Source organism: Leuciscus leuciscus, assembly GCF_965113295.1.
Source record: "Leuciscus leuciscus genome assembly, chromosome: 19".
NCBI lineage: Eukaryota > Metazoa > Chordata > Actinopteri > Cypriniformes > Leuciscidae > Leuciscus > Leuciscus leuciscus.
This window is the reverse complement of record NC_138743.1, coordinates 19614716-19633297: the sequence shown is the minus strand read 5'-3', so window position 1 is coordinate 19633297 and position 18582 is coordinate 19614716. Positions and strand designations below refer to the sequence as shown.

General features: G+C 45.0%; 1 protein-coding gene across 2 annotated transcripts; it reads left to right on the top strand.

Annotated features, from left to right (window-relative positions):
• Positions 1 to 13356: 13356 nt before the first annotated feature.
• Positions 13357 to 15760, top strand: LOC309482666 (uncharacterized protein; the record flags this gene model as incomplete). 2 transcript variants are annotated; one of them, XM_082148131.1, is made up of 3 exons in its annotated part: positions 13357 to 13542; positions 13934 to 14185; positions 15399 to 15760. In XM_082148131.1, exons 1-3 carry the CDS (start codon positions 13518 to 13520, stop codon positions 15758 to 15760), a joined length of 639 nt encoding a protein of 212 aa, XP_082004257.1. In that variant the 5' UTR covers positions 13357 to 13517. The 2 variants fall into 2 exon arrangements, with proteins under 2 accessions (XP_082004257.1, XP_082004256.1); XM_082148130.1 differs by having other exon boundaries at positions 13811 to 14185.
• Between the last annotated feature and the right edge of the window lie 2822 nt (positions 15761 to 18582).

Below are 18582 nucleotides of genomic sequence, written 5' to 3'. Positions count from 1 at the left end.
TGATGCTGAGGAGGAGGAGTTCCCTTTTGACGCAGGACATTTGTGCTTTCACTCACACAGCAGCGACTATTCCGAGACCCACAGCCGGGCATCACTGCGAACAAATATGCGTTTCATCCAAGATCATGCCACAGTTTTAACTCCTTTGTAAAAAAATATTTAAATATATAGGTCAGCTTCACATTTTTCTGTGATAGCCTACTGTGTGTTTGGGCATATAATATAATATGTTTTAAACTTTGACCACACATTTTTTGTTGAATGTTACAATCACTCTTAAAAATCAAGGTTCTTTATTGGCATATTGTTCCATGAAGAACCTTAAATAAAAAAATAAAAATAATAATAAAAAAAACCTTTTGGAGCCTTTATTTTTAAGAATGTGGTGTATTTGTATCACTCAATCGCTGTTTAGAGCAGACTTGCAGTTTTTTTTGTTCATAGCTTTATTTACACATTGATTTTCAATATTTTAAACACTTAATAAAACTAAATGTCTGTTCCGAATGTAACTGACGATACAATTTAATAATTGCAGTGCTTAAAGTCACCATGAAATTAAAATATAGCCTACCTTTTTTATGGAATGTTGCAGTATTTATTAAAAATGATTTATCCATGCACATCATCATCATTATTATTAAATCCATGTGCCCTCATAATCTTTACTCAGATTGAGGGTACGTTTACACGAAAACTAAGTACTAAAACGGAAAAGTTTTTCCTTTCTACAGAAAACAACATTGTCAAAATGATGACAGTGAAAATAATAAAATAAAATAAAATCTGCATTCTGCTGCCAGGCCAGTAGGTGTCAATGTCACTTTGTAATGTAAAGAAACACTAGCACATATAGACTGAACATAATAAGCATGCACATGAAGTCACTTTTTTCACAAATTCGTGTTTTTGCAGTTCACACAGACGATAATGGTATTGTTTTCAAAAACTTGCACTTTGTTTTCAAAAGTTTGCATTTTCAGGCATCCAAAATGCTCTTGTCGTGTAAATGAACAGCCAAAATGATATAATAAAAATAATTTTAGGCTTAAAAACATAAAGGAACTTACAATTATAACTTGTCTTTGCATTGGTTGAAATCACTCATTCAAAACAGGAAAGCATGCAGTACAATGTTGTGATCATGTAGAGACTTCAGAGCATGTCCATTTATACTGCACATTTTCTCCCAAAAAGTCTTACATTAAAAAGTCTTCTTAAATCTGATGTAAAAAGGCAAAAGAAGACAGAATATTATTAAATGAATAATGTATCTCAAAAACACAGGTGTGGTCACAGGGTTCCCTCAGTCATGGAAACCTGTAAATATCAGCTCATTTTAAAAATGTGTTTTCAGGATTGAAAAATGTATGAAAATGTTAACCCTAGAATGCACTAACCAGAAAATCTACATGAATACATAAAAGAGTTTAAAATTACCCATGATTGATTCTGTTGTACAAAGAGAATGCAAAGCAAAATCTTTTTCAGTGAAGTGAAATCATGTATTGGATTTAGAGGTCTGCATTCCCGTGGCTCTCTCTCCGATTCCTTGCGGCACAGGATTACATTTCCCAATAAAAGACAGTAGCAGTCTGTAATTCTGGTGTACTTTGGACGGGAGCGGGAGGTCTGACAATAGCCCGGCCACTCCCGATATCCTTTGACAACAGTCTGGTTTTCTGTCACAACACAGAAGGGAACAGACAGGTGAATATTATGAAACGTGTTTATTGAAAGCAGAGGGTGGAGATGAAAGGGTGGCTTGAAGACTGAAGTATGGTTTCTGTGCAGGTGGAGACAAGATAGGATGGCTGGTGAACAGGATATCGAGGACAGGTGACAGGGTACAGGCGTGACGATCACAGGTGATTCATCTCAGGTAGTCAGTATGGCTATGCAGCATCGACGTGATCATTGACAAGGCCAGACAATGATGGAGAGGAAAGTGACTGAAGATATAGGGTGTGATAATGAGGGTGATGGTTTGCAGGTGCGGGTAAAAGAGGAGCGTGATCAGGTGTGAGCCAGGGAGGATGATGGGAAGTGTAGTGCTAAGGGTGACTGAGCTGGTGACTGTGACAGTATCCATGCACGCTTGAACTTGAAGTGAACAAAACTTTCTGCAGTGGTGGCATTCACACAGTTCCCAGTTTCCTGCCCTGAGCAACCTGGCAAGATATGTTCTTTGCATCCCGGCCACGAGTGCACCACAAATCACTGTCAGTCAGCGACATTCTATTCTTGCATGTTTAAATAAAAGATTTCATTTCGCAGTATAGCTAGATAGACTGAAGTTCGAGGGGAAGAATTGAAGACTCGCCCACACTCCTGCCACCGAGGGTGAGTCATGGGTTTCTGGATAATGGGTCTGGGAAGAGGATTGTCTCTTCGACTTTGAATGCCTTCCTTCATCTTCGTTGGTCCCGCCTGGCCTCCCTCTCCCGCCTCCACTTCTGGAATCACCTAATTCCTCTGACCAGTCTCCTCTGCCTCCCATCAGCCCTTCTGCTCCTCCTCAGCTTCCCCTGGGCGATGTGGATACACCTCAGGCCTTCTGTGAGCCAGCTACCACTAGGAGAGTGGATCCCCTGGCTTCGCCTCCAGACACTGATCCCGTCACTCCACTTCAGCCTGTTGCCCTGACTCCTCTACCTTCGCTCTTCCCTCCCTCGGCTCCACCAGGGACCATCGGCACTATGGCTCCACTGGGCTCCCTCAGACCACCGGACCTCCTACACTACGTCCGCTGTACTTTGGCTCTCCACTCCTATAGCTCTGTCTGGCTCTGCCTCAGCCCTCCGGTACCCCGGTTCCACCTCGGGGGGTTGTCGATGCAGCTCCGTCACAGACTCCGAAGCCTTCGGAGTCGCCCGGTTCCCTCGGCTCTCCATCTGCACCTAAGGCTCCACCACCATCGGCTCTCCGTCTGCGCCTAGGGCTCCACCACCATCGGCTCTCCGTCTGCGCCTAGGGCTCCACCACCATCGGCTCAGTAACCATCAGTCATCCCCATGGCCTCATCAAGGAAATCCCCGCCATATCTCCTCCCTCCTTCAACACCGGGAGGGGGCATACTGTCACAGTTATGCTCTGCTTGAGTTTGGTTTATGTCATTGCTGTTTTCCTTCCTGCCTGAGTTCGTTATTAGTTTCTATGGTTAGTATTTGATTAGTCATTCTGTTCATTCTGTTCTGTGTCCTAATTAGTTCCCTTTGTTTGTTCCTTGTATTTAAAGGTGAACTAAGTAACTTTTTTTACCTTAACTGAACAGCTTCGGAGTCATTGGAATGGTTATATTACTTATTTCGTGTTGAATGGTGGTCGTTTCGCACCCCCCCTGGTGCCCGTGAGCGGAAAATACGCACTTGCAACTTTGAGCCGGCGGGCCGCCGGCCGCTGCGTCAGGAAGTCTCGCGTGATATCAGGTCTCGCGATGTAAACAATTGCTTTACGGCCAAAAGAAATCTGCTAAAATGCTGTCATTATTGCGCTCCCTCACGCTGTCCGAACCTGAATGAAGAAGACGTTTTAAAGAACGTCCCATCTGCTTTGATGTCGTTGATCTATAGCCTCTGGTGTCTGAGAATCAACAACGAGTTTTTACAACAGTGTTGTCAAATATCTATTCCGAAGCTGTGGGGGGAGCTCTAGAGAGAAACCTGCGAGCAAAAAGCGAGAATACAGCGAAGAAGTCCCGAAGCTACTGAGTGCTGCTTTAAGGCCTTGTGTTTCATTTGTGAATTGTCCAGTCTCGTTAACCGTAGTGGTTGTGTTTCCTTGCCTGCCTTTGTGTTAAGTTACCTGTGGATACCATTAAAGGCTGCTTTGAATCTGATTCTTCATCGTTGTGTGTCTTCCTGCAACCTATCATGATAATAACTAATCAAACCAATGATCAAACCAATACTTGAAGACACCAATAGCCTACTTAAGAAACCAATATACTTGAACAAAACAATGTGAATGTATACTTGGAAAAGAAAAATATATATATACTCGAACAAACCAATAAACGGAAAACGGCGCTCTTGCTGATGTGATATTGTGCGCCGTCGCAGGTGGGGTGCGAGGCCCTGTGCGAACTTGAAATGCGAGGCCCTGCTCTTTGATGTGGATGCTCAATTGCGCATGAATAACAGTCACACGGACGTAGCTGTTCTAGTTATATTGCACGCATAATCTCGCTGCAATACGTTTTTATCAAGTAGAATAATACAGCATAATCATGCAGTCTCAGCTATGACTTTTTGCTATTTATTTCAGATGGAAAAAAATCTACTGTGCAACGAATCCTGTACATAAAGTCAGCTCGAGAATTTGTCCGAATACATAAATAGATCCGCCTACTTAACTAACGTATATCTTAATGGTCCAGTGATAGAACTTTCGCCAAGTGTGTCAGAGGTTCTGGGTTCGAAACCACACTCGTATATATATATATATATGTTTGTTTGTTTTTCTCGTATAACGTTAGTTTTTTTATTTTTTTCTTATCAAAACCGATTCTGTTCATCAGTGGTTGTATATCAAGCAGGGACACATTTGTGTGCATTATGTTATGGCGCTTTTCCACTACACAGTACCAGCTCGCCTCGGCTCGCCTCGACTCGACTCGACTCGGCTCTGTTTGGTTTTCCACTGTGTAAAAGTTGTACCTGTACCTGCTTCCAGGTACTTTTTTTCTTACCACCTCCGGCGAGGTTCTAAGCGAGCTGAGGCGAGCTGAGGCGATACTAAAATGTGACGTGAAAGCACGGCAGACTGCTGATTGGTCAGAGAGAATCCTCACTATTCACTGCGTCATCATTGCACGCGCCAGACGGAGTATCCTGAATAAAAAACAGCAAAAACAAAAACATCCAAAAACAGCATACACTCGTTCTCTTACGAGAGGTCTCTCGTACTGCGTAAGATATCTTACGCTAGGGGAAAATCCTTTTCCGCGAGATATTGAAGCCAAAAATTATCCTTAATTTTGTAATAATGCAAAACGCGTTGCAGCAGCAATGCGGACATAGGCGAGACAGCTCGCGCGCCTATTGGCTGCTCTGCGGCAACTGCAGCAGCCTATCGAGCGAGGCCTGGCGTGACGTCAGACCCAATCAGGGCACTTCGCGCCCGCTGCGTCACGTCCCGCCGAAATGGGCGTGGTCTAGGCCTATAAATATCGCTCGCAGGCAGCTATTATCTGATTTTTCATCCTTCAAGCGAAGCACACGCATCGCTGGAGCTGGATAAGAAGCCGCGCCGTCTGAAAGAGAGCACCTTCAGCGGGACGAGTCACTGAAGTCGCTGGCCGCGCCGCCTTCCTTGCCTTCCTGCTGCGCTATCCGGCGTTATATCCTTTCTCTGCTACTGTGTTGATGTATGTGTGTGTGCTCGCCGCCGCGACACACACTCCCATTGCACTAAAAGAGCTGGGCGTCTTTTTCAAGACGCCCCTTTTCCTGATCACGCAGCTCTCGCACTCGCTGACGGCGACTGCCCTCACTGCGAGTTAGTTACTGCCTATGGTGACTCTGAGGACTCACCTGGCATTCTTCTCCGAGACTGCTCCTCCGCCCCCCCCCCCCCCCCCCCCCCCCCAACCAACCCGCAAAGCTTGCCGGTTCGCCCGCTTGCCTTGCCTGCTTGGGGGACGATACCTGTTCTCCCTCTGTTCGAGCCGCGCACACCGCGCCGCTCACAGAGGATGTCAGGAGCGGGCGGTCACGGGGCTAGCTTTCTCTCTCCCTCTGTTCAAGCCGCGCAAACTGCGCCGCTCACAAGGGAGGCTGGAAGCGGACGGTCGGGGTTAGTTTTTCTTTACGTTATAAGAAAGCTGCCCTGCCTTCCGCGCCCCATTCACGCGTCACTCACCGGCGAAAGGAGAAAGGTGTGTTTTTAGTCCCTCCGAGGATGGACTGACCCTCAATTTCTCATACATTTCCCAGTTCCCTGATCATGCGACTGGAAATATCAATATTGCAGCAGGCGAGCCTGTTTTAATACAAGCGCGCCTGCAAGCATACGCCGAAGAAAGCATGTGACGCTCTTATATGCTCGTGCATCCGAAAACCTTTGTGTTCCCCCCTGTGGCTCAGTGGCGGAATCATTGGTTTTTCCTCACGAGAGACCGGAGTTCGAATCCCGGTCTAGCGGCATTTAAAATTATGCCGCCAATGCTTCGCTCTGTCAGTTCCCTGAAAAGCGACTGCAGATGTGCATTTTGCAGCCAACGAGCGCGTTGCACAACCCGCTCGCCTGCACCCAAACACCGTTTCTATGGTTTCCGTGCGTCACTGGCGAAAGGAGAAAAGAGCGTTTTCTGGTCCCCCCGCGGACGGACCGACCTCCTTTTTCTCGTACATTTCTCATTCCCCTCTGAAGTTCGGGCGACTGGAAATGTCAGTATTGCAGTGAGCAAGCCTGTTGTAATACACGCATGCCTGCAAACAAACGCCAGCACGTTGACGCTCTCTTATAATACTCGCGCTAACTGAGTTATAATGTGTCTCCCCCTGTGGCCCAGTGGCAGACTCTCAGGTTTTTGCACGCGAGAGACCCGCGTTCGAGCCCCGGGTCTACCGGCAGATAAAATTATGCCGTCAATGCTCGCTCTGTCAGTTCCCTGAAAAGGCGACTGCAGATGTGTATTCTGCAGCCAACGAGCGCGTTGTACAACCCGCTCGCCTGCACCCAAACACCGTTTCTATGGTGTTCCGTGCGTCACTGGCGTAAGGAAAAAAAAGGGAGTTTTTCTGGTCCCGCTGCGGACGGACCAACCTCCTTTTTCCTATACATTTCCCACTCCCCTCTGGAATTCAGGCGACTGGAAATGTCAATATTGCAGTGAACAAGCCTGTTGTAATGCACGCAGGCCTGCAATAAACGCCAGCATGTTGACGCTCTCTGTTTCTATGGCAACTTCTCGCTCGTTCAGTTCCAGTAAATGTGACTGTTCCAGTGTATCCTGCAGTAAACAAGTCGGTTCTGTCACCCGCTTGCCTGCACACAAACGCCGTTTTTACGGCTACCCAGATAAATCCCATAAGTGTGAATTTTTCTGGTGTCGCGGCCACGGCCGATGGTGCTTTATGTGTAGAAAGAATGCCCACTGCCCAGTGCCCATCTCTACACACAAGCACAGCCCGTCACACAGGGCTCGCGCACATGAATCGACTCAGATCGATTGCGCTTCAAACATGGTGAATGTGCCCACTAACACCACGTTATGCATGTCTCACGGTTTCTGTAAAAACGAAACCAACGTGCATTCGCTTCACTCAAGCGAACGATGTTTTCAGTGTGGTAAATGTGCCCGCTGTCCCGCGCCCACATCCACACATAGACATGACAGTTCCTACGGGAACCGCCCAGCCCTCCCCCTCGCGGTTGACCACCGCAGAGGAGTCGAGCGCGGGCAATCTGCCCGCTGTTATCAGCGCGCCCCATGCCTCAAATGTCACGAGCGCGACGCTTGTGTTACAGCACTCCGAAGCCTCCCCATCGCTGAGCGAGCGGAGCGCGCTTCGTATTCAACCCCTAGCTAAGCTGCCCGGGGTTTCGAAGTGGGTGCTGAACATTATAAAAAGAGGCTATTCGCTACAGTTTCGCCGACGCCCTCGCCACTATGTGGCGCGCGTCGAGACCACGGTAAAAACAGAAGTAGCACATTTACTTCGAGCCGAAGTGGCGAAACTATTGAGCAAAGGGGCCATAGAGCCTCTCTCTCAAGTTCAGAGCGAAGGAGGGCTATACAGCAGATACTTCCTGGTACCGAAAAAAGACGGGGGTCTCAGACCCATACTAGATCTAAGGCAACTGAACAAAGTGCTTGTGAAGCGACAGTTCAGGATGCTCACGACCAGACAAATCCCTGTGCAGATTCGCCAAGGAGATTGGTTTGTGTCAATAGATCTGAAAGACGCGTATTTTTCAAATACAAATAGCGTCACGTCACAGGCGATATTTGACATTCGCCTTCGGGGGCCAGGCATATCAGTACACAGTCCTGCTGTTCGGTTTGTCCCTGGCACCCCGTACATTTACGAAGTGCATGGATGCGGCGCTCGCACCCCTCAGAATGAGAGGCATGCGAGTACTGAACTATTTGGACGATTGGCTGATTCTAGCGCAATCTCGCGCAGTGCTCATAGAACACACGACCATTTTACTCGATCACCTCGAGGATTTGGGTCTCAGTGTCAATTGGGCGAAGAGCTCTCTGTCACCCAGTCAGAAGATATCTTTCCTGGGCACAGAATTGGACTCGCTGTCCATGATAGCGCGACTATCACCACAGCGCGCGGTAGACATTCAACGCACAGCGAACTCGTTTCGCTGCGGCGCGTCTGTCCCGCTCAAGAAATTTCAGAAGATGCTAGGTCTCATGGCCTCAGCATCATCAGTGCTCCAGCTGGGCCTGCTCCGCATGCGCCCGCTGCAGTTTTGGCTGAAAGCGCGAGTCCCACGCAGAGCGTGGGCATCCGGTTCGCTTCGCCTCAGGGTCAATCAGAAGTGCGTCACAACTCTGAAACCTTGGAGAGCGAACGACTGGTACCAATCAGGTGTAAGCCTGGGGACTTCCTCGAGGGTGAGAGTGGTGTCCACGGACGCGTCCACCTCGGGATGGGGAGCGCTGCTCGAGGGCAGACCGTTCTTCGGCCAGTGGTCGGAACGGGAAAAGCTCCTGCACATAAACTGCCTCGAAATGACCCACAGACAGTCCAACTGCTGTGGAAGAAATTCGGCAGAGCGGAAGTAGACCTGTTTGCGTCTCAAGAAAACGCTCACTGTCCGGAATTTTTCTCCAAGAGCAGGAACGCGCTGGCCCATGTGTGGCCCCGCCGCCCGCTCTATGCTTTTCCCCCCGTCTCTCTCCTGCCTCAGGTGATAGAACGGATCAGGGAAGAAGGATGCTCAGTACTGCTGGTAGCACCGTTCTGGAAAAACCAACCTTGGTTCCCAGTCGTGATGCAGTTAGCAAGTACTGCCCCGTGGCCAGTACCAATGAGGAGAGATCTCCTCTCACAGGCCCGCGGCTCGATCTGGCATCCTCACCCGGAACTATGGTCCCTTCATGTCTGGGCCATCAACGGGTACATGTTGGACTCCCTAAAGGAGTATTAAACACGATCACGCAGGCTAGAGCTCCGTCTACAAGACGACTCTATTCTTCGAAATGGTCGGTGTTTTCGGGCTGGTGCACAGCCCGTGGTGTGTCACCCACAAACTATGGTGTGACGGAGGTGTTTTCCTTCCTACAAGAGCTGTTGGATGGGGGCAGGGCCCCCTCCACGCTCAAAGTTTATGTGGCGGCTATAGCAGCGTTCTCAGAAACAACGCTTGGTCAGTCAATAGGAAGGAACGATTTAGTCATCCGCTTCCTTAGAGGGGCTAAGAGACTGAATCCTCCCAGACCTCCCTCAGTCCCCGTATGGGACCTTTCTACGGTTCTGGAAGCCATGAAAGGTGCACCATTTGAGCCTTTACAGTCAATCGATTTGAAACACCTGTCTCTCAAGACGGTGTTTTTGCTGGCTCTCGCTTCAGTGAAGCGCATAGGGGATCTGCACGCGCTCTCTGTGAGCGCGGCGTGCATGGAGTTTGGGCCCAATGACTCAAAAGTTATACTCAAACCTAAGCACGGTTATGTTCCAAAATCCCTCAACACACCGTTTAGGGTGCAGGTTATCTCCCTGTCAGCCCTACCGGTCCCTGATGAGGAAAGAGACGCGAGCCTCCTTTGCCCAGTCAGGGCATTACGAGCTTATGTGTCTCGCTCGTCTGTTTTCAGACAGACGGAGCAGCTTTTTGTTTCGTTTAGCGGACGTTCTAAGGGACTAGCCGCGTCGAAACAGAGCCTATCCAGATGGATAGTTGATGCTATAGCGCTGGCATACGCCTCCAAGGGCATGCAGTGCCCATTGGGTGTCAGAGCGCACTCCACGAGAGGCATGGCCTCTTCGTGGGCCTGGTCAAGTGGGATTGCCTTGCAAGATATTTGTATGGCGGCAGGCTGGGCCTCCCCGTCTACATTTATAAGGTTTTATAACCTAGAGGTTCCCGCCCTGCAGGCCAGGCTGCTGTCGGTCTAAATTTACCAGTATTATCTGACCTGATGCGATCAGCTCAGAATGCTGCGTCTGCTGAGCACAGCTCAATGTTCGACAGTATAAAGCTGGGCAAACTGTGTAAGACCCACATTTCCCCATCAGTTCAGGCCGTACCCCGCCCTGTCTGTATGATGAAATTCGCATCCCATCGACGCTGCTATATGTGGAAGAGTGAGGCTGCAACCCTCCCTCTTCCCGGACTCCCTGTGAGTTCCCTGAGTGATTGTGCACTATATGTACCCCGGGCTTTTGCCCTTGGGTCTTTGGTGTCAGATCTCAGCATGCACGGCGTTTTACATTGGGTCCCCTAGCGTAAGATATCTTACGCAGTACGAGAGACCTCTCGTAAGAGAACGTACTCGGTTACTAACGTAACCTCGGTTCTCTCTAGAAGAGGGAACGAGTACTGCGTATCTTGCCGTGCATGCACACGCTCTGGTTGCTTCGATGATGAAAAACCAGATAATAGCTGCCTGCGAGCGATATTTATAGGCCTAGACCACGCCCATTTCGGCGGGACGTGACGCAGCGGGCGCGAAGTGCCCTGATTGGGTCTGACGTCACGCCAGGCCTCGCTCGATAGGCTGCTGCAGTTGCCGCAGAGCAGCCAATAGGCGCGCGAGCTGTCTCGCCTATGTCTGCATTGCTGCTGCAACGCGTTTTACATTATTACAAAATTAAGGATAATTTTTGGCTTCAATATCTCGCGGAAAAGGATTTTCCCCTAGCGTAAGATATCTTACGCAGTACTCGTTCCCTCTTCTAGAGAGAACCGAGGTTACGTTAGTAACCGAGTACGATTTCCTCCATTGTCCTGTGTGTGTGGGTAGCGGGTGTGTCTCGCGCGTCTCGCGTAAAATATTAAGTCACGGCAGTTTCCTGCGGCGTCGTTATGACGACCAGGTACTATTGTGGAGGTACTATCTGCAATGGAAAACGGAGCGAAAAGCGAGCCGAGCCGAGTTGAGCTGGTACTGGTAATGGAAAAGCGTATCCGCAACGGATTGAAGCGCGCGTCCAAAGGAAGACGCGTCCGCGAGCCACACGAGAAAACACTGTATCCGCGCCACTGATCGCAGCTGCAAGGAGCACTTTGATCACTTGATAAAAAACACATATCAGCGCTAGATCGTCTCTTATTTAAAAAAAACGAACGAAATGAATGCTCTGCCAGTTAACTGGAGATGTTTTATTTATTTGTAGAATTGTTATTCGTGCAGCGAGATGTTTTAAAAAGTGGTAAAAACAAAAACAAAACAAAAACAGCAGGATTGCGAGGCCCCCTAGTTGCGCGAGGCCCTGTGCGGTTGCACACAGTTCGCACAGTCTATGCGACGGCTCATTCAGGAGGACGTTATCGGAACGTTTAGGGGACCATGTTTTATTTGGAAATGTGATGTTCCCAGAACGTCCCCACTGGTGTCAAGGACCTGTAGGGACCTATAGGGAACCAAACTAGAATGTTACTGCAAAAAACACTTGTTTGGTGGTACCAAGCGGCAACATTCTGATCTGAAAAATGAAGCCTACCCGGAAGTGCGAAAAACTGCAATACATCGAAAATCCGCTAGGGGCAGGTCCCAAAAGGGAGCAAATGTCCATACACCCCCATGTTAAAATGTCCGTTTTCACAGCATAAATTCAAGTTTTTACAGGTTGGTCCCATGGACTTTTATTGTATTTTTCGATAGGTTCCGAGTGCCTGACAACTGTGAGGGGGGTGAATTTTTTTCTAACTCGTTAGTTTAGATCGTATTTAGATATAAAATATATGACAAATAAGGGCGCGATTGACAGCTTGATTGACAGCTGACAACGAGCATAGGCTGCGCCGAGTGGAATTCCTGAAATTTGACGTCTCGGCCATGATCTGACACAACACAACATACCTGTAAGTTATCCTTTCCGAACATTTGTATTGAAATATGGCGCCGCCCATACCCCCCATAAACGGCCTCAAAACCGTTCTTCAGAAGTCTATGGGTGACGTCACAGATGCTTTGTCCATATTTTTTACAGTCTATGGTTGGTACCCCACTCGTGATTTTTTAAAGCTGTTGTGTGTCTTGAAAAAGGCTTGCTAACAAGTGCTAAATGGGACTACAGAGGCAGTCGAGCAGATTAAACGTCATCACAGCAAACAGGTAGCCTATGCCCAGTCCGCTTTTACATTCTCGTTATGCTTATAATTGTGCTCTTATAAACTATTAAAACTTAAACTTTATGGGAAAATGTTTTTTTTTAGACAAAAACTAAAAGAGTTGTGTGAAGCTTAGTGGTGGTGACATTGAAGTCGTGAGACCGTGGTGTAGTTCGTAATAGCATTTAGTATTTTACTCCTGGCTACTGCATTTAGGCTTCAAAATACATGCAAGTTGCATTCATCTCTATGGTTCTGCACCACTCTATTCCACCACATTTCTTTTCACTGACACGCGCCCAACTCGTAAACATCGAGGCTTAAAAACATCCCGAGCTTCCCACTCGTATTTACGATCTTTTCGAAATGACTTGAACATACCACGCTTTTGAAGGTGGCCTTCTGAAGATATGCTGACCCAATATACCTGGAGGCACACACACACACACACACACACACACACACACACACACACACACACGACGTTCTCTCACACACAACAATCCTTTCAGAAGCGTGTCGGGCTTTAAACGTCACTATATAGTCATCATCAGCATGCAAATACTCCATCTTTTGTATTTATGTCCGGATAGTTTTATTTGTTTTGATGACATTTTCGCATGTACATCGGGGTGTTTTGCAAGTAATATCACGATTAAATGATTATAATACCATCGCTATGACCCGAGCTACAGGACGCAGGATTTGATGATCAGCTGACTGGAGGTCATGTGATTCCTCCCGAACGCTGCGATTGGTTGCGTAGTAGATTAATTGATGCCGACTTCAGATGTGCGTGCGATGATGATTCGAATTTTAGTTGCTATTAGCGACGCGTGATATGATATTAATTCTGACTTCAAAATCAAAAATATACACTCAAACATCGCTGTCTGTTGATTGAGAAACGAGGCGAATTCAGATTGACTTTTGCCGAGTATTTTCTGTGCAGATCTTGCGATCTTTTGAAGCTATTCGGAGAATTCCTGAGAGAAAACCTATTATATTCTAGAAGGAGCAGATCGGAGGATATATATTTTCCTTTTTTTCATATTCATATTATTTCTGAGGACGCTTTTATCTCCTAATTGTTATTATTTGGGAGTTAAACTAGGAGTTTGTAGTTTTATTTAATTTTGTGTTTAATTTTATTATTTTTGTTTTATTTATTTATTATTTGACTTTTTTTGGTAGTATTTCAGAGGAGGGTTGTATTGTATTATTGTTTTTGTATTGTATTTTGTATTGTTTCTATTGCAGGTTGGAGGAGGACGTTGATGGCTCACATGGGTGAAAGAGGAGGTGAGTGCTCTAGTTTTTCATTTGTTTATGGTTTGTTATGGTATGATGATGGACTAAATTAATGTGCAGAAACTTGTGCGAGGTAACGTTAACCCATTTGATCCGCCAATTTTCCCAGCTAAGTGATCACATGTATTTGATTCCTTGCATGTGAAATAAACCTTTCAATTTGAGTAACAATTGTAACAATTTGTGTAATTGACCACTGACATTGATCATTGATTATTATCAAAACATAACTTACTATGTAATGTCTGAAATATTCCAGCCTCAGGCTGCTCCAGATCCGGAGGAGCTGCTTCCACTCAGACGGATGATCTGGAGGTTTTGAGTCTCAGTTCTGGTGATTTAGCTCCTCTGCCTTCTGAGTTTTCTGTCTCTGTGTTCACAGGTCAGGCTTACGGGAAGAGGCAGAGCGGCAGCCAGCAGAGCCCAGATGATGGATGTCCGTCCAGGCGGTCGTGTGGAGAGTTGAGCCTCAGCAGCAGAGGGATGTACAGCGTCGAGTGGAGCTCCGACAGCGACCAAGAGATGATGTGCCCTCCGCTGCCAGGTCAAGTTCCTGTGGAGCCAACAGTGACCTCGACTCGCCTAACAGCTCAGGGTGCCGTGGAGGCTTCTCCTGCGAACAAGAACTCAACAGGTGAGATTGAAATAAGGCTGGGGGGTGTAAAGTGTACGGATACAGATTTCGTGCATAAGACTGCTTCAAGCTTTTAACAGGTTAAGGTCTAGTCATATTTACTGTTGCTCAGCAAAATTTAGCTGAAATTTTCTTTCTGACATTATTTCCAAAATATTTTAGTCGGACGTTTGTCTAACATATTTTTCAGAACATTGACAGAACATTCAAAAGTAACCATTACCATCCCATAATGTTTGCAAAATTATAAAACAGAATGTTCCCTGAACATTTGTATAACCGAGAAAAAACATGTTTAAAACATTGAAAAAAACTGGATGTCAATGCTTAATATTGTGAAATAAGACTTTGGGACATTTATGCAGGCATTAAGCAGAAGCAGGGCCGTCGTATAATATATTTGCATTACTTGATTTGTAACATTACAGATAATAATTGAACAGTAAATATAAGTGTCATTGTGTCACTGTTTAATTTGAGGTCAGAGATGTTTCTAATAGATGTCTTTTCAATTGTGTGATTTCAGAAAAACCTACAGAACGTAGGAAGAGGAAAGGAATTTGTTCTTTCCTCTTGAGAGTGTGGAAGGCTATGAAACAACACTTCGGCTGCTGTTGTCACAGTAGTGCTGTGGATGTTGTGGAGCCTTTCGTCCCTCCAGCAGATCTGGACCCCGAGCCTGAGCCAGATCACCCAGCCGTCGAGTTGTTGACCTTGGTGGAGTTCTTTAGCTCAGACTCAGAGTCACTCAACATGGGGGATCTTTTGGACAGGGAATAAATCATGAACAATTTGGGACCCTAAAGGTCTCTTAGGTGATCATTTGAAAATAAATTCATCATCTTTTACTGGACTCTAATTTAGATGTTCTTTGTTTATCTGAGTCACAGCGCGCGTGTCGGGCTTTAAACGTCACTATAGTCATCATCAGCATGCAAATACTCCATCTTTTGTATTTATGTCCGGATAGTTTTATTTGTTTTGAATGATGACATTTTCGCATGTACACCGGGGTGTTTTGCAAGTACAAGTAGATTAATTGATGCCGACTTCAGATGTGCGTGCGATGATGATTCGAATTTTAGTTGATATAGCGACGTGATTATGAATTCGATTATGAGTAACTATTGTAACAATTTGTAATTGACCACTGACATTGATCATTGATTATTATCAAAACATAACTAACTATGTGATGTCTGAAATATTCCAGCCTCAGGCCGCTCCAGATCCAGAGGAGCTGCTTCCACTCAGACGGCTGGTCTGGAGGTTTGGAGTCTCAGTTCTGATGATTTAGCTCCTCTGTCTTCTGAGTTTTCTTTCTCTGTGTTCACAGGTCAGGCTTACGGGAAGAGGAAGAGGCAGAGCGGCAGCCAGCAGAGCCCAGATGATGGATGTCCGTCCAGGCGGTCGTGTGGAGAGTTGAGCCTCAGCAGCAGAGGGATGTACAGCGTCGAATGGAGCTCCGACAGCGACCAAGAGATGATGTGCCCTCCGCTGCCAGGTCAAGTTCCTTACTTTATCCACTACAGTAAATTACCTGGGTGTTATACTAGACCGCAACTTGTCTTTTGAAAATCATATTTCATATGTTACAAGAACAGCCTTTTTCCACCTTAGAAACATTGCTAAGCTACGTAACATGCTATCTGTTTCTGATGCAGAAAAGTTAGTTCATGCATTCATGACCTCGAGACTAGATTACTGTAATGCTTTATTAGCTGGTTGTCCTGCATCCTCAATAAACAAGCAACAGTTAGTCCAAAATGCAGCTGCTAGAGTTCTTACTAGGTCAAGAAAATATGATCATATAACACCAATTCTATCATCTCTACACTGGTTACCTATTAAGTTCCGTATCAATTACAAAGTATTACTACTGACCTATAAAGCCCTAAATGGTTTAGCTCCTGGGTATTTAACGTAACTTCTATCGCCCTACAATCCATTGTGCTGTTTAAGATCACTAAATTCGAGGCTTCTGGTCATTCCAAGGATATCTAAGTCCACTAAAGGAGGGAGGGCGTTTTCACATTTCGCTCCTAAACTCTGGAATGGCCTTCCTGATATTGTTCGAGGCTCAGACTCGCTGTCCCAGTTTAAAACTAGATTAAAGACGCATCTCTTAGCCAAGCATTCACATAATACTTACCTTTTATACTACAGTTGAATCAGATCGAATGCATTAATATTATGAACAGCAGCTATGCTAATTATTTCCCATCTACTTTTCTGTTGTTATCTCGGGACGCTAGTCCCGAGGTAAATAGAGTTCGTCAGCTCCAGTTTGTATCCAGCCTCTCATGGAAACTTCAGATGCCCCAACACCCGTGAAGAGACGACTCGACGCCCGTGAAGAGACGACGCGACGCCCGTGAAGAGACGACTCGACGCCCGTGAAGAGACGACGCGACGCCCGTGAAGAGACGACGCGACGCCCGTGAAGAGACGACGCGACGCCCGTGAAGAGACGACGCGACGCCTGTGAAGAGACGACTCGACGCTGGCGATATGTTATGCCCTAAATGAATACATGATTAACTAACTGGATTTTTCGATGTACATTTCTGAAATGCACTTTCTGTAAAGCTGCTTTGAAACAATATGTATTGTGAAAAGCACTATACAAATTAATTTGAATTGAATTGAATTGAAATCATTTGAGAATAAATTCATCATATTTTACTGGACTCTAATTTAGATGTTCTTTGTTTATCTGAGACATGGCTTCATGTATACTCCCCGTCAGCAGCATTAGAAGTGCCTGCTTTTAAACTGCATAAGAAAAATAGAGTTGGTTCTAAGGGGGGTGGAGTTATGATGAAAACTGGTATCCAGTGTAATGAAATCGCTTGGTCAAATTGTATGGATTTGGAATGTATTGGCCTGAATCTTATTCTATCACCACAAATGTCCTTTGTATTAATTGTAATTTATAGTCCTCCCTCTTCAAATAGTAGTTTTTATGAAAATTTGAAACAATTACTAAAACAGTGTGATTGATTAATGAAATATGATTCTTATGGCATCCCAAAACATAAACTAGATGACTTCAGAAGTGAAGACTAAGACAGACTAATATTCTCCAAAGTATTAGAGCACACTAAAGATTTTAGTTGCAAATTTAGTCATAAAAATAAAAAAACATACTGTCCCCTGGATAAATTCAGATATTTTAAAACTGATGAAAGAACGGATCTTGCTTTAAAAACTAATAAATCAAAGTTAAGTCATGATAGCCAACATTTTATGTTAAGGAACAAGGTGGTAAAGACACTCAGAAAAGCTAAGGCATAGGGATAATTGAACCGGCAAGAGTTCATTCCAAAATAATCTGGAACTAGTTGAATAAATGAAAAGGAGATTAAAAAGAAAGATAGGACACATCTTTCACATGGATACATATGGTTCTTTTAAGTTTTAAGTTATTTTACTTACTAAGCACTGTCAACATTAGTATCTTAATATTCAGATTTTAGTTATTCTTCTTTGTAATAATTGCTCTTAGTTATTTGCTTTCTCCTGTCGCTATTTTTCTTACCTCTTATGTAGCACTATATATGTTTAGACTGATTTTCGCATGGAATCATGTACTTGTTTTTTTTGTTTTTTTTTAGAATGTGATTTTTTTCTCTCTCTCTTGTGTGTGTATGTATTAATATAAGATCCTTTGTGTTTATTAATGTGCACTGTCCCTATGAACAAATAAACATGAGAGACTGCAAGACAGGAAAGAAGTCATCACAGCCATATTTTCTTTGTTTTAAAAGCAATGTTTGTATAGTAGTATGATTTTATTTGTATTTGTGTATATATATATGTCATTGGTCTCTTACTTTGTATAAGCAGCTATGTCTTGTTAATACAAAAAAAGGTACAGAAATCAAATAAAAACATTTAAAGTTAAGACGATCATCTTTATTTATACAGCACTTCATACAATATTGTTTCAAAGCAGCTTTACAGTGATAAACTAAAAGATAAGGATCAATAATGCAAACACACTTCAATTCTCTAAGATTCAGCTCTAAGACAGTAGTGTCATTATTCAGCTGGAGTCAGTTCATAGTTGATTCAGTTCAGTAATTGTGTAAAGTTCATCAATTATGTAATGAGTTCCATTCAGCTGTAAAGCAGCTCTGCAGAAAACAGTGCTGTCATCATTCAGCTCAATACAAATCTTGACAAACATTATAAGTGGATCTTAGTTGGATTATAAAAAGTGTGACATGATCCCTTTAAATAAATTCTTTCAAAGAATAGAAAAATTTGGTTCATGACAGCCCTCTCCATGGTTGTTTAAAAAAAAAAAAAAAAAAACAGTCAGTTATTATGCTAGATTATGCTAGTGCTGCGAGTCAGCCTCTGTTTTCATTTTCTTTTCTTAATTAATAATA